This window comes from Nilaparvata lugens, chromosome 1 (genome assembly GCF_014356525.2).
Source record: "Nilaparvata lugens isolate BPH chromosome 1, ASM1435652v1, whole genome shotgun sequence".
NCBI lineage: Eukaryota > Metazoa > Arthropoda > Insecta > Hemiptera > Delphacidae > Nilaparvata > Nilaparvata lugens.
In genome coordinates, this window is record NC_052504.1 from 41,391,722 (window position 1) to 41,419,391 (window position 27,670).

Here is a 27,670-nt window from a genome sequence, read left to right on the forward strand (position 1 = left end):
CTATAGCAAGAAAGTACTACTACTGTACAATAATAATACCAGTGTTTCCCTAAAATTTCTATTAGCTGTAGAATAAACATATTTCAATTTTTTATTCAATAAAAATGAACTTATTTTTGTCTACTTGTGTGAAATTTTATTGAGGAAGCTGAAATTGAATCACAATCTTTTTGTCTCTATTTTTAGAGGATAATATTGAGTATGACAACGTTTTTCAATCAATGAATTTTTCATAGTATTTCAATTATTATCTTACATAAGATGTAGAGTTCTATACCGTACTTATTGGGAGATGGTTGAGGCTTTGCAGTATTAAACGTTCAATTCTCTATCTACTGCTATGCTTTGTGAATTAAAAGTTGGTGTGTGTCTGTGTGAGAAACAGAGAGAGAGATTGATTGCTTGATTGATTTTATTGATAGTGTGCTAGGTCTCGACAGACCCATTGCACAAAAACAGCATTGCAAATATATCCAGATAATTAAACAAAATGAACGATAGTATCATGAACAAAATAGTACAGTATTATTAATGCAATAAAGAAAAAGAAAAATTAGTAGATAATTGGAGAATGACAGATTAATTTTTATAATTATTATAAGATATCAGAAAGCTCTGTCCTGGAGGAAGAGAGAATAGAGAAAAATAAGGGGACAGGGAGAAGAGATGAAGAAGAAAAGTAAAACATATATATATATATATATTTATTTATTTATTTATTTATTAAAAAGAAACTACAAATAAAGCACAATTACTTTAAAGTGGCGTTGAAAGATCTGATAATGAAACTGCACTTCAGCTGACCTCAAAAAGCTTACTGAATTCACATCCGTCAGAGATTGATTGATTGATTGATTGAGTACTTTATTTATGTAGATTACAATATATACTGGCTTATACACTTATATACAATAGCTCACAATACAGCAAAATTATAGATGAATTTACATGATATAGACTAAGAAAATAATTATTGAACTGTATATGATATGAAAAAGCAATTTGTAATATAATAACTATAGATAATAATTACCTATATTGTTATGCATCTGCATAAATTGGCGGAGCTTTGGACATATCAATGTCCATTCTTCGGAAAGAATATTAAAAATATCCTCCCCACTAACTCTCTACCAAAACGTCAATTTCATTATTTAAACTAAGGATTTATTTATTAATGGAAATATTGTAAAAGTTTTAATCAATATGAATATTTAAGAAAAAAAACAGAAAATTCATAAAGTAAAATAATTATATAGATAGATAAGATCAAATAATTGATTAATAAAATGAAGTAGGCTGAAAGTAGATCAGGGTAATCAACTTTCATTAATATACAACAGTATACAGTGGATAATTGAAATAACATGAGTTTATATATAATATATATATATATATATATATATATAATATATATATATATATATACAATTCGTTCTCTAACAGGTTTAAAGTTTTGTATTTGTGGGATGGGTGGGGGATGGTTGTCATGTGATCGTTCTAGGGCCGGACAGTTTCAGTCATTTGTTCCAAAAGATGTTTTTTAAAGTCAGGATGAAGCTCGCTCGGCTCTCGATGGACCTGATAGAAACTCGAAGTGCATTCCATGCATAACAGGCACTGACTAAGAAGGATTTTGTGAAAATAGTAGTTCGATGATTGGGTATCCTTAAAGTACTTTCTCCAGTTCTAGTATGTGAAGCATCTATCCTCCTACCTTCAGAGACAAATTTGAAATCATCTTTAAAATAGTTCGGATTACCATATTTCAAGATATCTCTAACAAGCTTGACTATTCGAAAAAGCCTTTGATTGGGAAGCTTTAATGTTGAACTAGCAATGTGGGCTGGGGTGATATGATCATGGCGTTGGAGAGAGTAGACGAAACGTAGACAATAATTTTGGCAACGCTGTAGTTTATCATTCAGAGTGACTTGCATATCGTTAAGAACAGAATTACAATACATCAAATGTGGAAAGATGAGAGATTGAACCAATAATAATTTAATGTTTCTAGGGAGAATATCTTGCATTTTCTTCAATGCATGCATGGCTGAGAATACCTTTTTACAAGTTTTGTTCACTTGTTCTGACCAGTCAAGAGTATTATTCATAATAATGCCTAAATTTTTAACTGAGCTACAGTAAGGAATGTCATTACCATCTACACTAATTTTGTGAATCGACTCAAGGTCAATATTGTTTATAAGACGAGAATATCCAATTATAATGGGTTGTGTTTTGATGGGATTAAGCTTAAGGCCATTTTTCTTTGTCCATTCCACTATCGAATTGATATCCTGATTCATTCCAACTGTTTCATTAATTTTTGTTATGGGACAGCTTAAATAGATTTGAAGGTCGTCTGCATAAGTATGGAAACTGGAGAATTTGATAATGGAAGAAAGGTCATTAGCATACAAAGTGAAGAGGAAAGGGCCTAAAATTGAACCTTGTGGTACTCCATGCATAACGTTTTTCCAAGTAGACTTTTTGTCACCGACAGATATACATTGTTTCATTCTCTCAGAGAGAGAGAGAGAATGAGAGAGAGAGAGATTGATTGATTAAACAAAATGAATTGAGAGAGAGAGTGAGAACGAGAGAGAATGTGTGTGTGTGTAGAGAGACAGATAACATAACAATAAGGAGGAAATGGAAGTGAGAATGGTCAGAGTTGAATTCATATTCAACTCTTTTCATATTCATAGTTGATTTTCTGATTTCATATTTGGATTCATCTTTTCAAAGTTTAAAAAAAAAGTTTTAGAAATATTCATGTTTAGACCTAATTTTTTAAGTGTTCAAACACTTCTATAAACCTTTGCCTGTCACTTTGTGAGCAAAAAAATATTATCTTATTAACCTAGTACGTTTTTACAACGATAATAGAAAGCTATATTAAAAACAGCCATAACTCCCTTTTTTTGCGTATTTTCGAAAATGAGACTTACTTATTAAAGAATTTGGGGTCGCTGAATTCAAATCTGAAATCAAAATTCCTCTATCACTATTATTGGACGATTTAGATTTTGGTGGTTTGGATAGCGTTGAAAAGTAGGGCAGGACGGGCTCGCGTTGCTTACTACTAGTGTGTAGTGATTTTGCTCCGAGTCGTTCAAGGACACGAGCCAACACAGGCCAAATCCGCGAGTCAAATCTGTAGGTGTGTAGGGTCCTTAACAGCTGTGTACACTCAGTGGGAAAATGAAGTCAATTTGAGAGACTTGGCAACGTCGTTTTCCTATCTTCCTTCACTGCTATTATAACATGGACCTCACTAAAGCAATTTTTGCATTTTCTTTATGAAATTTCCATTTTTTGCTGACAGTCTTCATTCAAGTGTTCATGCTGTTTGAAGTGCTCACAAATTTCACATTCTTCATGTCCTAATTTAACAAAGGATATATTCAGCTTATTCACCGCTCCCGTGTACCATCCATAAGAACATGACTCATTTGGATTTGTTTTTTGTAATCTTCATACATTTTTGTAATTGTCAAATCACTGGGCAGGTGCAATCTGTTGGGAGCATGTTCACAGTGATAGTGAGAAATTGATGGCTCAAATGACTTTATATGACCTATGACTGGTGTTTTGTCTATCTTGTTATAAGGCACTTTCCCTTTATTTCTCCCATCAGGTTGTGATGAGATACTATCCATTTTGCACATATCTTGGATGATTCTGTCGTTTGTTTTTTATACCCCAAAGCTGTTAGATTTTTTTTACATACTTTTTGGGTGAATCCTTCATCATTAACAAAAGAATACTCGAGAAACTCATTTCTCCTACTCTCTGTACATTTAGAAAATGGTCTCTTGACTGGGTTTTTAACTATTGCACCCAGTACAAAAGTGTTTTGTCCCTTTTTGGACATACTCTAGTACTCATTATTAATTTTCTCTCGTTGTTATTTTGAAAAATGACCTTTCAGTGTAATTTACAGTGGCATGAATCTTGTATTCTATCTAATTCTTTAATTTCTTTAAGTTTGATTTGTTTCCCTTTCCTGGGGGAATAGACAAACTCATGCCTCTTATGGAGCTCTTTGTCTAAGCTCTTGTATCCTATGTAGGTCTGCAAATTTTTCAAGTTTGATTTGTTTCCTTTTTCTGGGGGAATAGACAGATTTACGCCTTTTATGGAGCTCTTTGTATGAGCTCCTTTTATGGAGCTTTTTGTATGTGTGCTTCCATCAAGTAGCTCATTCACTCTATTAGTTCCAGTGGACTGATCTATTTCAATTCCAACTTCATTGATTTCTTCTTGAAACACTATTACCTCCAAACTATTCACATTAAGATAATCATCTAAAGAATTTTTGAGTATGCTTTCAGAATATAGATTGATCTCACTTGCCTGGTCTTTCTGAGTGATATTTTCTTCAGCCAAAAAGTTTTTCATTCCTTCTTCCTCAATATCAATGAGAGTCTTCATCAAGAAAAGTTTGCTCTTCATTATTTGACTGGATGTCCGTTACAGCAATAATACTAATAATATGAGAATCCCTTGAAAAAGTAACATTTGGGGTTGAACTATTACTGTTCTGTAATCTGTTGTCTTGATTGAGATCTTCAATAATGTGTTTAGAAGAATGACTTGAGAAATTATCATTGTGGTTGTGTCAATGTTGCTGTCCTGTATTCCAGTGACTTAGATCAGTTCTGCAATAATGAAGTCAGAAGAATGGCATGAGAAATTATCATTTGTGGTTGTGTCAATGTTGCTGTCCTGTATTCCAGTGACTTAGATCAGTTCTGCAATAATGAAGTCAGAAGAATGGCATGAGAAATTATCATTTGTGGTTGTGTCAATGTTGCTGTCCTGTATTCCAGTGACTTAGATCAGTTCTGCAATAATGAAGTCAGAAGATGGCATGAGAAATTATCATTTGTGGTTGTGTCAATGTTGCTGTCCTGTATTCCAGTGTCTTAGATCAGTTCTGCAATAATGAAGTCAGAAGAATGGCATGAGAAATTATCATTTGTGGTTGTGTCAATGTAGCTGTCCTGTATTCCAGTGTCTTAGATCAGTTCTGTAATAATGAAGTCAGAAGAATGGCATGAGAAATTATCATTTGTGGTTGTGTCAATGTAGCTGTCCTGTATTCCAGTGTCTTAGATCAGTTCTGCAATAATGAAGTCAGAAGAATGGCATGAGAAATTATCATTTGTGGTTGTATCAATGTTGCTGTCCTGTATTCCAGTGTCTAGAATCATTCCTGCAGTAATATTTTTTGCTGGTACAAGATCCTCAGCAGAATAAATAAGTGAGGCCAAAAGCGAAAAGGGACCTCTTGTCGGCATATTTTGATTTTGAGTTACATATTTATTAAAATTCTGCATTAAATTCTGAACAACTGTATGTAATTTTTATGTCAGTACGATTTTTTTCTGTTTTTATTACAAATGTTTTAATTTCGATGACTGGAAAAGGACTTTCTGTAGAAATCACATTCAAAAAGTATAAAATGAAACAGAAGCTTTATTTTTTGTATTTAAGCAATAACTTTGGTATGAATGGAAAGCTTATAGTTTCCTCTTTAAAATGAATTGTTGAACTTTCCTTAAGTAGCCTATTGATAGATTTAAGACATATGTTAGTTTTATTGGAACATGTAGGACACAAGTGCACTTTCTGAAAAGGGACCTCTTGTTGGCTCATGTTATTTTTCCATTACAAAAGAGGTAGGTTCCCTTTTCAAAGTCTCATTAATGCTATTTCAGTGCCCAGTGTGTTGTGTTGTAACTAACATACACATACAGAAGTAGAGTAAGCCTATTTTATAAAAAAAATTTAATTCAAAAACTTAGGAAGAAACTGATAATCTATTACAAAAAGAAACTACTCTTGCATTAACAAAAATTGTAGGACTATAAATTTATTCATAAAACATGGAACATAAAGAACTTTTTACATGGAAAATACAAAAACAAACTTCAACTCACAGTGTGTTGTGTTGTAACTAACATACACATACAAAAGTAGATTAGCAATGAGGATGCCGTAATGAAAAAATATGAGCAAACGCTTGCAGATTTTATAACAGAATTTATAAGAAGATTTATAAACAGCAGAGTGATCCTCCACTTAATAGTTGCATGTCCTACAAGTAGTGTGTATTCAACATTGCTATGGCTTAGCAATGATGCAGGTAGATACCTCTGTGCTGCCTCGGTGTCCTTCTGTTTCTGATTGGATTGCCAAAACATTCTGTTGTTCATTTGCATATTCCTTGTCCTTGTCTCTGATTTTTTCGTGCTTCTTTTTTATGTTCACAGTGCTCAATATAAATACTATTATCATAACAAGTATCATGTATTTGTACTTCATGAGCTATACATTTCTCACATTGATCTTCTTTGGGTTTATGAAATTTGAGTTTGTACTCACGAAATATCTGTGTATACTTCTCAAATATCTATACCTCTCATTTTTTTAATGGTATAAATGATACTTTATTCTTGTTTTGTGCAATTCACACTTCTTTGTATCAGTTGTGCATAATTGTTACATTTAATGCACTGTATAGATGTTGCTATTGAAAATTAACTCTATAGAATTTGAAGTCAATATAAATTGAGGCCGAAACTACTTGTGAAACGACAAATATCCCTTATGGTGTAATGGTTAGTGGTTCTGCTCCATATTCCAAAGGTTCCAGGTTCAAAACTTGTAGGTACCATTACACCATAATGAAGTTCTATTGTTTTTTAAAAGATTTGATAGAATTGATAGATTATTTTGCACCATGTTGATGATCTCAACTCTTCAACCTGGTCTAATGTTTGTTTAACTACGAAGTGGTCTGGGTTGTCTACCGAATAATGTATCCCAGTCTATTGGGGGTGACATTTCCTCACTATCTGGTCTCTGATTTGGTTGTTGTTTACTCCCCAGGACAGGTTTGACATGAGCTACTTGTACAATATATTTCCTCGAAAACCTGTTTTTGTTCCGATCCAACCAATACTCTGGTATCAAAAGAAGGAAAAGACGTTCATTCACAAAATTAGACCGAGTATCCTTTTTTCCATTTCTGAAAAAATGATATAATTAGTACTATGTCTATAGAATCATCTTTCTAACTACTATTATACTGTATTAGTCAATGCATACTACCACCATGAGGAATAATAATCATATGGTTCAGTTGAACATTCTAATTTTGATGTGTGAGCTAATTATTTTCTTATAAAAAGAGGATTCTATCCAAAAATTCTATCATTTCGAAACAAAGCTTTCTCAAAGAAAGTGTGAACAATGAAATTCATTGTGTTCTTATTTTTTTCATATTATATGAAACATTATCATATACATTCAAGGTTCCGTTCATTCTTTCCCATTCACCATTGCTAAGAAGGCTGTAGCTCATGGTATTATTCTAGTTTGATTCCTTTCATTTTTGCAAAGATTTTGAAAAAATGAAGAAAACTCACCACCATTATCACATCTTACTCGTTTTACAAGTATTCCATGCTGTCTCTCCAATTCAGTGATGTATTCCATTTAATTATTCTGAGCTTCATTTTTTGTTCTCAGAAGACCAATAACTACAAAATTTGAATAATCATCCATGATTACCTGAAAGTATCTCTCACCATCTTGTGTTGAGGGATTTACTGGTCTTTAATATATGAATGAATTAATTCTCCAATTTTCTTTGTTGATTTCTTCTTCTCCTTAAATGGTAGTCGAGTTGATTTTTCTTCAATACACACTTCGCACTGTTCATTTTTCAATGAACAATGTTTATGAACTGTTTAATTTTAAGTCCCAATTCACATAGACTATCATGATTAAAATGGCATAAATGATGATGCCAAATATTATCAACATTAGACAATGTGCTTATGAAACATCCATTTTCAACTGTCTTCACAATGCCTGCATGCAAAACATTAAGTCATCTCACATATTCACAGAATATTTTAAAATCTTTACTGTTTATAGATTGCTTATCAAAAATCACTCTGTAGTTCTTTTCCTACATTTTACTTAATGTCAATACAAAAAATCCGACCAGGAGCAGGGAGGGGTCCAGGAGAGGGATTTTTTTGAACATTTTCATGTAAAATCACACTACAGCTCAAACTAATTGGCCTACAGACTTAAAACTCTGCACAAATATTCTTCAAACATGCTAGACGCGCACTAAGAACAGAATTTGAGATATTTTGCCTCTAAGGGTTTCAAAGGATGAAAAAGGATCCTATTTAGTAAGGTGAATTCCATATGGAACTGAGATAATTGACACATGATATTCTAACATATGTTGTAATCATTGGAAAGCTTAAAATAATTTTATCAATCAGCTGATCAAATTTAATTTTCTTTGGATCGAAAGCGCAAGCTTGCCACGTGTTTGTTCCATTGTTACATTCCGATTAAAACAGAGCACAGAGATTTTCTTTGGTTAGGGGTGTGTTGATAATTCTTTTTTCAAATTCAAATTTTATTTCAAACAAAGATCACATTGAAAAATTCCTCAATAGACAACAAGATTACAAAATGAGATGTCAAACATAAACCTACATCTATTTGTAGCATGGCCAGAAAAAGACAAACTTGAGTATGGTACTAGCCGTGAGTTCACTCAATATAAATTACATTTTTGTGTTAATATTTTGTGAACAAAAAGTACGAGTTGATGAGAGATGTGAGTAATTTCTTATATTTGATCTAAATGTTTATTCATATTGTAGTAATCGGGGTCACTTCAATCAAAGTTTTTTATTTTGTAGCTAATAAATTTCATACGTATTGATTGTCCATAGGTGATGTATTCAGTGTCCATAATGGAAGTGATTGAACTACTCAAAATTAATGGCTTACTGGTCCTTCATAGAATTTATAGTATTCCTGGTGATTGAGCCTGTCTTTTTTCAGTGATGACTATTAATAATAAAGCTTTAATACAACTAGCTTACCTGGTGAACTTCGTACCGCCAAAAAGTCAATGTATCTCATGTCACACTTGATCTGACAATCAATATTTTCATTTAGATCTGAATACGGAATTCCTATGTGCTTAGTCATGCAGCATCCATTATTCCCAAAACATATTTTCCTTAATCAATTGATAGTAATATCTATCAGTAAAGTGTTGAATTAAAAAAAATAGATAGGTTAAATCAGTGTTTCAAAGATGAATTCAATGTTTTCATAGTTGTTGATTGTCAAAAGATGGTTCAGGAAATATGCGATGTACAATGTATCACACAGAGTTACATATTCTTTCCATCTTCCATTTTAAGATGAATATAAGCTAAGCTAAATTAAAAAAAATTGTAAATTATTCTGTCATTTATGAATGCAATATGAACAACTCTCTTCCATGAGGTGAATAATTTTTTTCCAACATTTTCCGGTTACTCATTGATAGGGGAGTGATAATTATTTGTATAGGTCTTCTAAGGAACCATTATCTACAGCTGGTATCAATCAACTATACTTCAACTCCAAACTACCGTTGTAATACCAGTAGCCTATACAATTTATCATAGGGTGACGTGTTTATTACAGCTGGTAACTTTAGATGCTAAATCATAGGCCTATTATCCCAATATGATCTTGAATCATGATCATCTTTCCGTTCTTTGGAAGCCGCTAGGCCGACAATTTCGAAAACATAGGTCTGTGGAATGGATTAATAAATAAGCATTATTAGCCACCCTATTAAAATTTCTGGTCAGAAACCATCCCCAATATCCACTCAACATATTCCCAAAGTTTCATGGCGTTATGTCAAGTATTTTTCAAGTCATAGGGAACAAACACACAAACAGACATTCATTTATATATATAGAAGATAGAAGATTTCATTCGGCTGAAACAAAAGCTTCTCTAAATGGAGGTGAAATGATAAGGTTGAAAACTTTCAGTTCTGTTGTTTTAACATTTTGTTTTCAAATCACTTTCAAAACGTTCATGTATTACCTACTATTGTGTTTGAGACACTTCTGGCGCTATCATAGTTTCACAACTATTCTGTTCCACACTCCTATCTCTTGCATTTAATGTTAACCATATCTATAATAAAATAAAGAGTTGGCTTATACACGTAAAGGATAGGAAAATTATGTTTGACCGCATCATCACGTCTGAACTATAGGACTAATTAACTTGAAATTTTGCATATAGGCTAGATTCTTAATTAACCAAGGATGGTTATAGGCCTATTTTCAATTCTTCAAGATTTCATTACATCAAGTTGTCAGATTATAAAGTTTGAAAATAGATCCTTGCGAAGCACGGGCTCCTGCTAGTGAGATTATGCTCTATGAGAATCATCTGTTAAGGGCCCTACACATCTACGGATTTGGCTCGGCTCGGCTCGGCTCGGGAGAAATCCGTGAGTGAGTAGGCGATTTAATTGCAAGCCGAGCCAGGCTGAGCCGAGCCGTGCCAAATCCGTCCAGGGCTACTGGCGCGGCTCGGCTCGGCTCGGCCCGGGCGAAATCCGTGAGTGTGTAGGCTCTCCCGGCCGGGCGCGTGTAGTTACCAAAAATCTAAATCGCCTAAAAATCGAGATAGCAAAATTTTGATTTCAGATTCGGATTCAGCGCCCTTGAATGAGTAGAATGGTTCGCGGGAACTCTAAAATAGTCGAAAATAAAAACTCTGTGAGCACTTTAATGTTATTAATGAAGACTTCTATTTCTATGAAGAATTTGGTTGAACTGATAGCAAGAAAGTACTAGTACTGTAAGATAATAATACCAGTGTTTCCCAAAAACTTTTATAAGCTGTAGAATAAACATATTTCAATTATTTATTCAATAAAACTGATAGCAAGAAAGTACTAGTACTGTAAAATAATAATACCAGTGTTTCTCAAAAACTTTTATAAGCTGTAGAATAAACATATTTCAATTATTTATTCAATAAAAATGTATTTATTTCTAAATTATTTTTGTCCACTTGTGTGAAATTTTAATGAGGAAGCTGAAATTGAATCACTATTTTTTGTCTATTTTTACAGGATAATCGAGTATGACAACCTTTTCCAATCAATGAACTGTCATAGTATTTTGAATACTATATTACACAAGATGTAAAAAGTTTTATACTGTACTTATTGGGAGCTGGTTGAGGCTTTACAGTATTAAGTATAAAGGTTCAATTCTTTATCTACTGCTACACTGTGAGAATTAAGAGTTGGTGTGTGTCTGTGAGAGATATTTGATATTTGATATTTTTGAGAGAGAGAGAGAGAGAGAGAGAGAGAGAGAGAGAGAGAGAGATTGATAGATTGATGGAATTAAATAGAGAATGCATTTATTCAAATGCATTATACTGCATTTTTGGATAGTAATTCTCATCGAATTTCCATCTAGCTGTTACCCCTGTTGTCAATGTCTGCAGTAGCAGAAGTCTTCGGGGTGATTTACAGCATTTATTTAGGATTTTCGTTAAATAATAATTATTGATTTTATTGATAGTGTGCTAGGTCTCGAACGACCCATTGAACAGAAACAACATTACAAAATATATGTCCAGATAATTAAACTAAATAAACGATAGTATCACGAACAAAATAGTATTAATGCAATTAAGAAAAAGAGAAATTAGTAGATAATTTGAGAATGACAGATTAATTGTTATAATTATAAGATCTATCCAGAAAGCTCCATCCAGGAGGAAGAGAGAATAGAGAAAAATAAGGGGACAGGAAGAAGAGATGGAGAAGAAAAGTAAAACTAAGAATAGAGCACAATTACTTCTAAGTGACGTTGAAAGATCTGATAATGAACCTGCACTTCAGCGGATCTCAAGAAGCCTACTGAATTCACATCCATAAGAGAGATTGATTGATTGATTGATTGAGAGTGTGTGTAGAGAGACAGATAACATAACAATAAGGAGGAAATGGAAGTGAAAATGGTCAGAGTTGAATTCATATTCAACTCTTTTCATATTCATAGTTGATTTCCTGATTTCCTATTTGGATTCATCTTTTCAAAGTTTAGAATTTAAAAAAAAGTTTTAAAAATGTTCATGTTTAGGCCTAAACTCTTAAGTCTTCAATCACTTCTAGGGAAACCTTTCCCTTTGTGAGCAACAAATTATTATCTAATCAACTCTTTGAAGGGCATCAAAATTCATCACTTAATGTGCTAGAGGGGCACAGTACAAAAGTATCAAATTACATTAAAAAAGTGAAATCACCTAAATTATATGGCATTCAATATCATTGAAAAAATATTAAAAAAATTAGCCTAATATTAATTTCCAAATGAGTTAATTCCTTATCAAAAGTGGTTACTGACACTAACCACCGCCCCATATACTTATACTTGAAACATGGTTACTTACACTGACCACATATTGTATCAAGTCTGATAGAGCTGAAGCCAAACATTTAGGTGGTTTTGTCAGTGGCTTGTGCTCTAAAACAGCTGATATAGACTATTAGAGTTATAATTCATGCCCAGCTGATGATTTTAAAATCGAATGAAACCATTGATGCTTTATATCAGCTGTTGTCTGTGAGAAAATCACCTTAATTTTTGGCACCAGCTCTACTGGACATTGAGTGACTGAGTGACTGAGTGAATGGGAATTTAGAATATGAAATGAAAATTCTGAATTATTAAAAAATAATAGTATAATAAAAAAATTATCACTTACATATAAAATTACTTTGAATGCCAGTCATCAAAGCATGGGTTGTCCTTTCTCTGACACAATGGCACATTGCAAGTTATACAAAACCAGATGGTGCGCACAGGTTTTTTCAATGTGCTGCATTTTGCACATCTTCTTGAAGATCCTCTTCTTGCCCGATGTTTATTTTCTTCCAAACGGATATTTGCAGGAACAAAAGGCTTATGTTGTCGACGTTCCACAACTGACAGCACTGGCTTTGGCAACGGTTTCTCAGCTCCAATTTTCTCCCTCAGTTTACTGGAGAACATGTCCATATAAATATTCCTCCTGAAATCTCTATTGGAAAGCTGCTGCATGTTTAATTCCTTGTGCATTATAAACGCATTTATAACTCAGCAATCAAGAAAATGATAGAATAATCTTGGCCACCACTTTTTACTTTTTCTGTCGATGCAATAGTCACCTTTCAACCTATCAAAATTGTCCACAAAATTCATATTTCCATTGTAGTCAGGGAGAATTTTTGGGCAAGGTACACTGATTTTTGTTCCATCCTTTTCTCTTCTTTGCACAGATAATGTATCATTTGGGTTATGGTAATTCGACATCAAGTTCACACACTTATTGTCTTTCCACTTGTACACAGAAATACCATGGTTGCTAACACTCCAATCAAATTCTCCTCTTTTCAGAAGTTTGTCATCTGTGAGCTTTGGCAAATGCTTTCTTGCTTGATTTACCGTTCCACAAGCTGAAATACTATTTTCTTTCAATATCAAAAAAGTGGATACGATGTGAAAAAGTTGTCCATCACCACAATATGGTTTTTTCCAGCAAGACTTGAACAGAATTGAGAGACAACACGCTCACCTAATCCCATTTCTACTGAGTCCTTCAGTTTTCCTGTGTAGATTTCAAATTTGAGATTATATCCTGAGCTATCGCACATCATCCATATTTTATAACCTCGTTTTATTGGTTTATCTCACATGAATTGTTTCATGAAGCATCTTCCTTTAAATTTTACCATGGATTCATCTGCAGCAACACATTCATGAGGGTTATAAGAGACTGAAAATGTCTTTGACAAGATGTCCAACATTGGCCGAATTTTGTACAATTTATCATAGTCTGATGATCCTCCTCGATTTGCCGTGTTAACGTCCTGCTTTCCTCTGCTGCTTCCTTCAACCTTTGTTCCGGTTTTTCAAAACCTTGTTCACTTGCTATCCGCATCTGTCGGACTTCTTCAATTATTTCTTCATTTGCTCGTATATTTCCTTCCCATGCATTTTTTACTACTTCCAGGATGATGTTCGCCCAATATAGTGGGATGGATGTGTGGTCTTCGGTCAGCGGTGGGGATTCTGTAGTGTGAGGTACAGACGTCTGGACCTCTGGGACGGCGGTGCATGGGCATTTCTCCTGCGCGACATCTTCCGTCCTTGAAGTCGCCGATGTGGGCTCCAGGATGCGGTGTGGTTCTTCCATAATTTATTGGATGATATAAAGATGCAAGTGCGTTGAAACGACCGTGAACATGTGATGTTATGTGAATGATTACGAATGAATGATCAAAAATTGGAATAGTGTGAAAAATTCGTTCAATGGAGAAATACAAAAGTGTGATTCAATAATATGTTCAGTGATGAAGTGAATCAAATCAGCAATATCGTTAACATAAAATGATAACAACATACAGGATACACAATGGATAATGCAGTGACAAAGGTACTCCTCTTACAATTTATTATTATTATTATTATAAATATTTTACTCTTATAATTTCTTGCCGCAATTATATATAGGGCTAGTATTCTTTGCAAAATTTTATATAAAAGCTGCAGTGTTCTACTTGAATTATTCCGCAATATATCCGTGATTTAATTTTACTTCCCTCTTTATGCTTTAAAAATTTAAAAAATATAAATGACTTCAATCCTCTTTTCCATAAATTTTTTATAAATTGTTTTGGTGTAGACCTAGTACTCTTAAATAGTATGACTTCTCTTATGGTATTTCTTATACCTATGACTTATAATATGACCAATCTTCGAATAACACAATACCGTAATAAAATTCTGAGTTCGATTTTTCCTCTAAAAATTCATCAATCGATAAATTTCTTTTCTGTTCAAAAATTGTGTATGGCACGTCTTGCTGTTTTATATAACAGTGAACAGTTAATATTAAATTTGAAGAAATTCACAACCATGAATTTTTCAAAAATTTTCCCGTTGTCAGCGCTATAGTATACTGAGCAACTAAATAATCCTCGTAGTCGATTATCCACCTCTTCAATGCCTATCACTGTTGGGCGCCAAATTGTGTAGTGCTGTATTTTACTTGCCTCACATACGTAGAGAGATTTGCCAAATCATGTAGTGTTGTATCTAAATGCCTCACGTTGGGCCGGCAAATCATGTAAAGCGTTTTTTAACGGCTTCACATATGTAGGTGAATCTTGTACTAAATCAACGGTGTTGAGGTTATAAATTTTGCAATTGCATGCGTGGACTCTGAGTGTACACCAGACTGATTGATTCACTACAAGATTCAATGCAATTGTCGGAATCGCGGGAGGCCTAAACGCTCGCTCACCCTTGATTCTTCTAATGACAGATTGTATAGTGATGAAATTTTTATAAGCAGTGTAGCGATCGCTAAACACTGAAGACGGATATCTTAAAACTATTACCTGTGAAGAATGAGCATACAAAATCATACAGGTCGAGCAAAAATCCCGATGTAGATAATTTACGGGACTGCGTCTCTAATAAGTTCCGAAGGATTAATATACGGTATTTGAACCAAATATCGTTCGGAATATACTTCGAGAACAGAGTCTTGTCGGGTTTTAAGCTCTATTGTAGGAAATTATAGGATCTCTGGCTGCATCTGCTGTACTGTTGATGTATTCGCTCCTAAGTCGAGGTTGGTAACAGACAAAAGCTGATATATGAGCAGGTAAGGACAAAGAACAAATATCTCGAACTGACCCCACTCACTACATCCACTTAGACCTGTTCCAATATTCAGCTTAATTCAATTATTTCAACGATCGTATTCGATCGGTTCTTGATGAGATAGAACGTATCAGACACAATAATTGACAGGCTTAAGAAATAATCGAACTCAGAAAACGAATTAACAAAATTGGAATATATTATAATAAAATATATGATCTCACAGTGCAGATTCAGAATATAAATTTACAGATTGAAAGTGGTTTAACATTAACAAAAATGATTAGCAATTTTCTTGTACTTGCATGATACCATGCGTGATTCGACAGAATTTTACAATTGATAAAATTTAACAGTTTTGAAAAAATAGTGAAAAATGAATTATAAAATATTTTTAAAATGCTCGGGGATCGTGGTTCTGGCAGCGGAGGATAGTCAATCAACTACAAGTTCGTATAAATTAAATATTGAACAAATTCTAGGCTCTTAATAGCTAATAAGCGCTTGTCGGTGTGGCCAATAATTTAATGAAGAAAAAATTTATGTTTTCTGCACTGTAATATTTTTCGAAGCGTAGATTGGGGCCCCTTTAAACTTATAACTCACGTGAAATTCCTTGGCGGTCGTGGTTTTCTTCTTTAGATCAAAAATTGTTTGATCGGCAGCAGATCCAGGCTTCGGTTTCAGCACGTGGGGAATTTTAATTTAATATTTCCTTCACCAAATTAATTAAGGGATGATTTAATTTTAAACTTTTAATTTATCGATTGCTGAACATAGATATACGAATAACAAATAGAATAGCCTAAAATATTGGCTCACAAATAAAATATATAAAATCGAACAAGAATTTTTTACAAATAGGTCTTGGTAACTATAAAGAGATCTGAACGGTGAGGATTTCAAAAGGGAAGTGAAGTCTTTTTCTCTAAGCTTCTTGGCTAGACCTTTCTTCTGAGAATCTCGGTGTAGTAAATTTGCATAAAAATTTGCCATTGGTAGAACGATTGTGACGTAGACGTGACGTCAGTGGCAGGCAGTAGAATATAATTCCTCTAATTATGATAATAATTCAATTTATATAATTCTTAAATCCACTTAAGCTCCTTGACATAGTTCCTCTTATACAATGCATATGTGCTAGCGTATATGATAAGGCAGGTTTGTTGTCTGATAGTAGATTAACATGTGTTGCTTTCAAACGATCACCTTTTTGGTGCTATTTCTATGCACTATGATTGGCTTAGGCTTGCCAAAGAGATTTAATTACCATGTGGTTCAGTTGAAGTAATAATTAATAAATTAATATTCTTATACAATTCTTATTATGTTTGAGACTTTTATAATTAATTTCTGCTGTTTTTATCAATAATATGCTGTTCATGATATGACCTAGTTAGTTACAATAAGACCTGACATATAATATAATTTCTTGAGTAATAAATAATTTCAACAATAATACATACATTTTTATTTTTTATTCGAAATTCTTGGTCCTTTTATTGGTAGTTTTTATAATTTTTAGAAATGATATTATACTTGGCATGAAACCGGCATGACATTTGACAATACTTTGAATCAGTCAGCTGCGTTCGAACTGCTTTAAAAACATCTGATCGATAGTAAACAAAGTGTAACCTCAAAATTCAATGAGCAATTCATAAATAATTCGTGCTTTATTTGCAGAATAATTATAATTTTATTGAATAATTTTCTAGAAAATATTCGGTATAGAACGGTACTCTTATCTAATATACAGTTACTGATAAATAAGCGTTATCGCTCGGTCGCTAACCATTCCTTTAGCAAATTCTTTCATTTTAAAAGGTAATCACAATTTTTCTCTCTTCTCATGAGGTCTATTTAAAAAATTCATCACACAAAAGCCCCCAGGATATTTTAAATAGGTAATTGGGAGACGAGTCGAAACAATGACTATTTGAAAAATCCGATATTGTGATGAATACACCATTTCATCTCCTTACTTCTACAAAAACTCCTCACTTAACACTAAAAACGATATATCGTGCACTTTTGGCTACGAGGAAAATAACTAATTGATTGTTCCTTCCATTGGATACAATCGAAATACAATAATTAATGAGGTCTCTTTGGATCCTTCATTAAAACAACTCCACAACTTCCATTCACGGGTGGCTTATGAGCAGACCCACTACTATAACAAATATACAAAATTCAACATATTATCCTCTTAGGATTCAAACAGTATTTGCAACAATATAGATTTTCATCATTTTTCATGGTTATTACAGGTTTCGACTCTTTTTTCTGGCTTTTACATAAATTGGGTGAGAGTGTGATTTAACTTCGGTGACTTGACAATTGTCTACCGTTTGATTCGAGCAATTCCTTTTTCACGCTTAGTACGTTGTGTACAAACAGGGTTACACTTGAAGTGATTTTTTGATTTTTATCACTGCTTGTTACAAATATTATGCTTTCAAGATTATATTTATCAATTTGAATTACAATTCATGATCTTTTGATGCAACAATAATAAATTTCACATTTGAAGGTAAGAATTTCATTTTCTTTTAAGCTTTTTAGAGATACATTTATATAACATAGAACATGCACATTTCGTGCAATTTAACATAAATATATATTTTTGGTTGCGTTTTTTACTTATAATTTCACATTAAATAATAGGTTACAATAATTAATAACGATATTGCTTTGATTCCATTAAAATTGACTCTATGATCTCGCACACATTGGTTGGTGTGACAAAGAAAATTATCGAACAGGCTTTGGCTCTGAATAGATTTTTCTATCGATTCTGTATTTCGAGGTTAGATTTACACATTTTTTCAAATAAACTTTGTTTATTTTCTTTTTTCCTATTCACTACTAACTTCATCTGATTTCTAATTTACAAATATTTTCTGTTGATAATACAATTTTTGTTTTTGTTTTCCAGTTGGGCGGATATAACTAGGCAATTGTTTCTGTGATGACTATGACATGAGGTGGATGGCTTGATTAGGTTGGTAAATTTTTAAAGTTGTCTCGTAGTTTTAATTTCTTCTGTTATTAAAGTTGATTTCGATTTCTTCATTTGAAGTAAATTAATAATATTTCCTTATTAGCTGAGATGCGGCGAAGTTTAGGTTATGTTGATTAGGCTGCAGTAGAAAGGTGCTAGTCTGCAAAGTGATGATTCAATGGGTAGGCTGTGATTATGAAGAAGTTCGATAATTGATGTAATTCACAACATAGCTTCCATTTGATTCAAAATTATTCCTTAAGCCCCCATCTAAATTTGATTTCTGATTTATTTCAAGTTTTCATTCCAATTTGCAACTATCTGTTTTATCAAACTTGGCTTAAAACGAATGTGCCGGTGGTGTAGATCATTTCCTACAAACTCATTTCCTCTTGGTCGGCCGGTAACATGCAGTTTGCTATTCTTAAACCTTACATGCCGGTGGTGTCTGTGTGTTTTTCCGAATAATATTTTTCTTTTCGGCATGCTGGTGTACAGTCGGCTTGATTTTAACCGGACATGACTGCGGTGATTGTAGGTCTTTCTTGATACGGTCTTCCTTTTTCCTTGCATGCTAGTAGAAAGCTTGGTGTAAGATTTGAGCCTTATATGATGGCGGTGTGGATAAACTCCATTAATGCTTCTTCTTCTCCGTGGAGCTGCTATTTTGCTTGTGTGTTGTTTTGATTTGTAGGTTTTTACTTTCAATTGTGATTTCGATTTGTTGTGGGTTTCCATTTTACTTCTATTGTTTTGTGGGTTATCTTCATGCGTACTGGGTTTATATGTTGCAGGCGCTGTCCTCGGTGGATGGGAGATACGTGCGGTCGGCGGTCCGGGCTGCTCTTCAACGTGACGGGCAACGTCCTTGGACTCCTGATGTCCGACGCGCGGGGGTACGAGCTGTCCCTCTATGCCATGAATGACGTCCTCAGCTTGGCGGGCAATGTCGTCCGGCTCCTCTTGGCGTTCTGCGCGCGGTGGTACAGGCTGTCCCTCTATGCCATGGATGATGTCCTCGGCTTGGCTGGTGATGTCGTCCGGTCCCTCTCGGCATTGTGCAGGGTGCGGTGCAACTTCAGTCTTGACATTCTCGGTAGGTTGGTCTTCCATACATGTGTCACGTTCGCTTGCTTGTTTGACTTCCTCCCCGAGTGTGTCTGCCTTCGCATGCATGGGCTCAGTCTCTGGTCCAATATTGATTTTTATTGTCTGATGATCCTCCTCGATTTGCCGTGTTAACGTCCTGCTTTCCTCTGCTGCTTCCTTCAACCTTTGTTCCGGTTTTTCAAAACCTTGTTCACTTGCTATCCGCATCTGTCGGACTTCTTCAATTATTTCTTCATTTGCTCGTATATTTCCTTCCCATGCATTTTTTACTACTTCCAGGATGATGTTCGCCCAATATAGTGGGATGGATGTGTGGTCTTCGGTCAGCGGTGGGGATTCTGTAGTGTGAGGTACAGACGTCTGGACCTCTGGACGGCGGTGCATGGGCATTTCTCCTGCGCGACATCTTCCGTCCTTGAAGTCGCCGATGTGGGCTCCAGGATGTGGTGTGGTTCTTCCATAATTTATTGGATGATATAAAGATGCAAGTGCGTTGAAACGACCGTGAACATGTGATGTTATGTGAATGATTACGAATGAATGATCAAAAATTGGAATAGTGTGAAAAATTCGTTCAATGGAGAAATACAAAAGTGTGATTCAATAATATGTTCAGTGATGAAGTGAATCAAATCAGCAATATCGTTAACATAAAATGATAACAACATACAGGATACACAATGGATAATGCAGTGACAAAGGTACTCCTCTTACAATTTATTATTATTATTATTATAAATATTTTACTCTTATAATTTCTTGCCGCAATTATATATAGGGCTAGTATTCTTTGCAAAATTTTATATAAAAGCTGCAGTGTTCTACTTGAATTATTCCGCAATATATCCGTGATTTAATTTTACTTCCCTCTTTATGCTTTAAAAATTTAAAAAATATAAATGACTTCAATCCTCTTTTCCATAAATTTTTTATAAATTGTTTTGGTGTAGACCTAGTACTCTTAAATAGTATGACTTCTCTTATGGTATTTCTTATACCTATGACTTATAATATGACCAATCTTCGAATAACACAATACCGTAATAAAATTCTGAGTTCGATTTTTCCTCTAAAAATTCATCAATCGATAAATTTCTTTTCTGTTCAAAAATTGTGTATGGCACGTCTTGCTGTTTTATATAACAGTGAACAGTTAATATTAAATTTGAAGAAATTCACAACCATGAATTTTTCAAAAATTTTCCCGTTGTCAGCGCTATAGTATACTGAGCAACTAAATAATCCTCGTAGTCGATTATCCACCTCTTCAATGCCTATCACTGTTGGGCGCCAAATTGTGTAGTGCTGTATTTTACTTGCCTCACATACGTAGAGAGATTTGCCAAATCATGTAGTGTTGTATCTAAATGCCTCACGTTGGGCCGGCAAATCATGTAAAGCGTTTTTTAACGGCTTCACATATGTAGGGTGAATCTTGTACTAAATCAACGGTGTTGAGGTTATAAATTTTGCAATTGCATGCGTGGACTCTGAGTGTACACCAGACTGATTGATTCACTACAAGATTCAATGCAATTGTCGGAATCGCGGGAGGCCTAAACGCTCGCTCACCCTTGATTCTTCTAATGACAGATTGTATAGTGATGAAATTTTTATAAGCAGTGTAGCAATCGCTAAACACTGAAGACGGATATCTTAAAACTATTACCTGTGAAGAATGAGCATACAAAATCATACAGGTCGAGCAAAAATCCCGATTTAGATAATTTACGGGACTGCGTCTCTAATAAGTTCCGAAGGATTAATATACAGTATTTGAACCAAATATCGTTCAGAATATACTTTGAGAACAGAGTCTTGTCGGGTTTTAAGCTCTATTGTAGGAAATTATAGGATCTCTGGCTGCATCTGCTGTACTGTTGATGTATTCGCTCCTAAGTCAAGGTTGGTAACAGACAAAAGCTGATATATGAGCAGGTAAGGACAAAGAACAAATATCTCGATCTGACCCCACTCACTACATCCACTTAGACCTGTTCCAATATTCAGCTTAATTCAATTATTTCAATGATCGTATTCGATCGGTTCTTGATGAGATAGAACGTATCAGACACAATAATTGACAGGCTTAAGAAATAATTGAACTCAGAAAACGAATTAACAAAATTGGAATATATTATAATAAAATATATGATCTCACAGTGCAGATTCAGAATATAATTTACAGATTGAAAGTGGTTTAACATTAACAAAAATGATTAGCAATTTTCTTGTACTTGCATGATACCATGCATGATTCGACAGAATTTTACAATTGATAAAATTTAACAGTTTTGAAAAAATAGTGAAAAATGAATTATAAAATATTTTTAAAATGCTCGGGGATCGTGGTTCTGGCAGCGGAGGATAGTCAATCAACTACAAGTTCGTATAAATTAAATATTGAACAAATTCTAGGCTCTTAATAACTAATAAGCGCTTGTCGGCGTGGCCAATAATTTAACAAAGAAAAAATTTATGTTTTCTGCACTGTAATATTTTTCGAAGCGTAGATTGGGGCCCCTTTAAACTTATAACTCACGTGAAATTCCTTGGCGGTCGTGGTTTTCTTCTTTAGATCAAAAATTGTTTGATCGGCAGCAGATCCAGGCTTCGGTTTCAGCACGTGGGGAATTTTAATTTAATATTTCCTTCACCAAATTAATTAAGGGATGATTTAATTTTAAACTTTTAATTTATCGATTGCTGAACATAGATATACGAATAACAAATAGAATAGCCTAAAATATTGGCTCACAAATAAAATATATAAAATCGAACAAGAATTTTTTACAAATAGGTCTTGGTAACTATAAAGAGATCTGAATGGTGAGGATTTCAAAAGGGAAGTGAAGTCTTTTTCTCTAAGCTTCTTGGCTAGACCTTTCTTCTAAGAATCTCGGTGTAGTAAATTTGCATAAAAATTTGCCATTGGTAGAACGATTGTGACGTAGACGTGACGTCAGTGGCAGGCAGTAGAATATAATTCCTTTAATTACGATAATAATTCAATTTATATAATTCTTAAAACCACTTAAGCTCCTCGACATAGTTCCTCTTATACAATGCATATGTGCGAGCGTATATGATAAGGCAGGTTTGTTGTCTGATAGTAGATTAACATGTGTTGCTTTCAAACGATCACCTTTTTGGTGCTATTTCTATGCACTATGATTGGCTTAGGCTTGCCAAAGAGATTTAATTACCATGTGGTTCAGTTGAAGTAATAATTAATAAATTAATATTCTTATACAATTCTTATTATGTTTGAGACTGTTATAATTAATTTCTGCTGTTTTTATCAATAATATGCTGTTCATGATATGACCTAGTTAGTTACAATAAGACCTGACATATAATATAATTTCTTGAGTAATAAATAATTTCAACAATAATACATACATTTTTATTTTTTATTCGAAATTCTTGGTCCTTTTATTGGTAGTTTTTATAATTTTTAGAAATGATATTATACTTGGCATGAAACCGGCATGACATTTGACAATACTTTGAATCAGTCAGCTGCGTTCGAACTGCTTTAAAAACATCTGATCGATAGTAAACAAAGTGTAACCTCAAAATTCAATGAGCAATTCATAAATAATTCGTGCTTTATTTGCAGAATAATTATAATTTTATTGAATAATTTTCTAGAAAATATTCGGTATAGAACGGTACTCTTATCTAATATACAGTTACTGATAAATAAGCGTTATCGCTCGGTCGCTAACCATTCCTTTAGCAAATTCTTTCATTTTAAAAGGTAATCACAATTTTTCTCTCTTCTCATGAGGTCTATTTAAAAAATTCATCACACAAAAGCCCCCAGGATATTTTAAATAGGTAATTGGGAGACGAGTCGAAACAATGACTATTTGAAAAATCCGATATTGTGATGAATACACCATTTCATCTCCTTACTTCTACAAAAACTCCTCACTTAACACTAAAAACGATATATCGTGCACTTTTGGCTACGAGGAAAATAACTAATTGATTGTTCCTTCCATTGGATACAATCGAAATACAATAATTAATGAGGTCTCTTTGGATCCTTCATTAAAACAACTCCACAACTTCCATTCACGGGTGGCTTATGAGCAGACCCACTACTATAACAAATATACAAAATTCAACATATTATCCTCTTAGGATTCAAACAGTATTTGCAACAATATAGATTTTCATCATTTTTCATGGTTATTACAGGTTTCGACTCTTTTTTCTGGCTTTTACATAAATTGGGTGAGAGTGTGATTTAACTTCGGTGACTTGACAATTGTCTACCGTTTGATTCGAGCAATTCCTTTTTCACGCTTAGTACGTTGTGTACAAACAGGGTTACACTTGAAGTGATTTTTTGATTTTTATCACTGCTTGTTACAAATATTATGCTTTCAAGATTATATTTATCAATTTGAATTACAATTCATGATCTTTTGATGCAACAATAATAAATTTCACATTTGAAGGTAAGAATTTCATTTTCTTTTAAGCTTTTTAGAGATACATTATATAACATAGAACATGCACATTTCGTGCAATTTAACATAAATATATATTTTTGGTTGCGTTTTTTACTTATAATTTCACATTAAATAATAGGTTACAATAATTAATAACGATATTGCTTTGATTCCATTAAAATTGACTCTATGATCTCGCACACATTGGTTGGTGTGACAAAGAAAATTATCGAACAGGCTTTGGCTCTGAATAGATTTTTCTATCGATTCTGTATTTCGAGGTTAGATTTACACATTTTTTCAAATAAACTTTGTTTATTTTCTTTTTTCCTATTCACTACTAACTTCATCTGATTTCTAATTTACAAATATTTTCTGTTGATAATACAATTTTTGTTTTTGTTTTCCAGTTGGGCGGATATAACTAGGCAATTGTTTCTGTGATGACTATGACATGAGGTGGATGGCTTGATTAGGTTGGTAAATTTTTAAAGTTGTCTCGTAGTTTTAATTTCTTCTGTTATTAAAGTTGATTTCGATTTCTTCATTTGAAGTAAATTAATAATATTTCCTTATTAGCTGAGATGCGGCGAAGTTTAGGTTATGTTGATTAGGCTGCAGTAGAAAGGTGCTAGTCTGCAAAGTGATGATTCAATGGGTAGGCTGTGATTATGAAGAAGTTCGATAATTGATGTAATTCACAACATAGCTTCCATTTGATTCAAAATTATTCCTTAAGCCCCCATCTAAATTTGATTTCTGATTTATTTCAAGTTTTCATTCCAATTTGCAACTATCTGTTTTATCAAACTTGGCTTAAAACGAATGTGCCGGTGGTGTAGATCATTTCCTACAAACTCATTTCCTCTTGGTCGGCCGGTAACATGCAGTTTGCTATTCTTAAACCTTACATGCCGGTGGTGTCTGTGTGTTTTTCCGAATAATATTTTTCTTTTCGGCATGCTGGTGTACAGTCGGCTTGATTTTAACCGGACATGACTGCGGTGATTGTAGGTCTTTCTTGATACGGTCTTCCTTTTTCCTTGCATGCTAGTAGAAAGCTTGGTGTAAGATTTGAGCCTTATATGATGGCGGTGTGGATAAACTCCATTAATGCTTCTTCTTCTCCGTGGAGCTGCTATTTTGCTTGTGTGTTGTTTTGATTTGTAGGTTTTTACTTTCAATTGTGATTTCGATTTGTTGTGGGTTTCCATTTTACTTCTATTGTTTTGTGGGTTATCTTCATGCGTACTGGGTTTATATGTTGCAGGCGCTGTCCTCGGTGGATGGGAGATACGTGCGGTCGGCGGTCCGGGCTGCTCTTCAACGTGACGGGCAACGTCCTTGGACTCCTGATGTCCGACGCGCGGGGGTACGAGCTGTCCCTCTATGCCATGAATGACGTCCTCAGCTTGGCGGGCAATGTCGTCCGGCTCCTCTTGGCGTTCTGCGCGCGGTGGTACAGGCTGTCCCTCTATGCCATGGATGATGTCCTCGGCTTGGCTGGTGATGTCGTCCGGTCCCTCTCGGCATTGTGCAGGGTGCGGTGCAACTTCAGTCTTGACATTCTCGGTAGGTTGGTCTTCCATACATGTGTCACGTTCGCTTGCTTGTTTGACTTCCTCCCCGAGTGTGTCTGCCTTCGCATGCATGGGCTCAGTCTCTGGTCCAATATTGATTTTTATTGTCTGATGATCCTCCTCGATTTGCCGTGTTAACGTCCTGCTTTCCTCTGCTGCTTCCTTCAACCTTTGTTCCGGTTTTTCAAAACCTTGTTCACTTGCTATCCGCATCTGTCGGACTTCTTCAATTATTTCTTCATTTGCTCGTATATTTCCTTCCCATGCATTTTTTACTACTTCCAGGATGATGTTCGCCCAATATAGTGGGATGGATGTGTGGTCTTCGGTCAGCGGTGGGGATTCTGTAGTGTGAGGTACAGACGTCTGGACCTCTGGGACGGCGGTGCATGGGCATTTCTCCTGCGCGACATCTTCCGTCCTTGAAGTCGCCGATGTGGGCTCCAGGATGCGGTGTGGTTCTTCCATAATTTATTGGATGATATAAAGATGCAAGTACTGACTTAGTCGGCCCGTTACCCCGTTCCAAGTTAGGACACCGTTACATAGTCGTGTTTCAAGATCAGTTCACTAAGTGGACGGAAGTGGCCGCCCTATCTAAGGCAGATAGCGCAGGAGTCACGAAAGCTTTCCGTGAATTGATTGTCACACGGTATGGAGCACCTAGGATGCTCATTTGTGACAATGGAACCCAATACACTAGCAAGTATTTTCGCTCGTATTGTGAGGATAATGGCGTGAATGTGTTTTTCACCCCCCCATATTCTCCTAGTTGTAATCCTACTGAAAGAGTAAACCATGTACTCAAAACTATGATACAAATCTTTGTAGGAGAGAACCACTCGGATTGGGACCGATATTTAAGAGAATTTTGTTTTGCGATGAATACAACTATTCATCAAGGCACCCAATATACTCCAGCTTATCTCAACTTCGGTAGGGAATTGAGAGCTCCAGGGGAGTCCGCATTCGAGGCTCAAGACGATCCACGTACTATACGCAGGGTTTTGAAAGTAGTCAGGCCACGCTACAGAAAAATATTAAGATATTAATTCAAACCAGGAAAATTGTAGTGGATAATTTGGATAAAGCATATAGGGATGCTAGCCGTTATTATAATCTTCGGAGGCGAGATGTTAAGCTATCCCCAGGTCAGTTGATATATAAGAGAGAACATTATTTATCTTCGGGGGTTGATCAGTTTGCCGCGAAGCTCGCTCCAAAGTTCTCAGGCCCCTGGAAGGTAGTTGAGATATTGAGTCCTACAGTAGTGAAGGTTAAAGTAGCAGAGAATAAATTAGTGACTGTTCATGTGAAAGACATTAAGTTGTTGCCCCCATGTGTAGAGGAGGCGGAGGAGGAATCTAGCTCCGAAGAACAGGCGAACGCAAATTGCGTTGGTGGAGTGAAGTGCGGGTTGCCTATGCTAGCCTTAGACGGCGCAAGGTACGGGAGAAGCACTTTATTCAACTAGTTATTACGTTTCCCGTTAGATGCCGCGACAGGGTTGATTCACTGGTTTCTCGCTCCTTCTCTCGTTGTCGCATCGCATAAGACGTTCGAACCTTTTCTTTCAGGATATTTTTGTTATCTGTTTATTGTAGGGTTGCTTTTATCGCGTTCCCGATAATGATAATCTTGTCTTTCTACACTGTCGTTACCTGAATATTTTTGTATAAGCCCATCTAGTCGTCTTTCTATTGCTTCAGTAGTGCTTCGTCTCTCTTAGCAGTATGGCGCCTCGTCTTGGTCTACTTGATCGCTTTTTATCCATCGCTGGAATGCGTTCACGTAATGTGAAAAGTAGGGCAGGCCGGGCTCGTGTTGCTTACTACTAGTGTGTAGTGATTTTGCTCGGAGTCGTTCAAGGACACAGGCCAAGACAGGCCAAATCCGCGAGCCAAATCCCTAGGTGTGTAGGGCTCT

The 27,670-nt window shown here is 34.8% G+C and overlaps 1 protein-coding gene across 1 annotated transcript; it reads left to right on the forward strand.

Annotated features, from left to right (window-relative positions):
* Nucleotides 1-24,734: 24,734 nt before the first annotated feature.
* Nucleotides 24,735-26,224, forward strand: LOC120352646. The gene is made up of 2 exons (XM_039434131.1): nt 24,735-25,736; nt 26,030-26,224. Exons 1-2 carry the CDS (start codon nt 25,409-25,411, stop codon nt 26,032-26,034), a joined length of 333 nt encoding a protein of 110 aa, XP_039290065.1. The 5' UTR covers nt 24,735-25,408; the 3' UTR covers nt 26,035-26,224.
* The last annotated feature ends 1,446 nt before the right edge of the window (nt 26,225-27,670 follow it).

Excerpts from the sequence above, each read along its gene's own strand:
- LOC120352646 (XM_039434131.1), top strand. The coding sequence starts at position 25,409 with ATGCGTACTGGGTTTATATGTTGCAGGCGCTGTCCTCGGTGGATGGGA.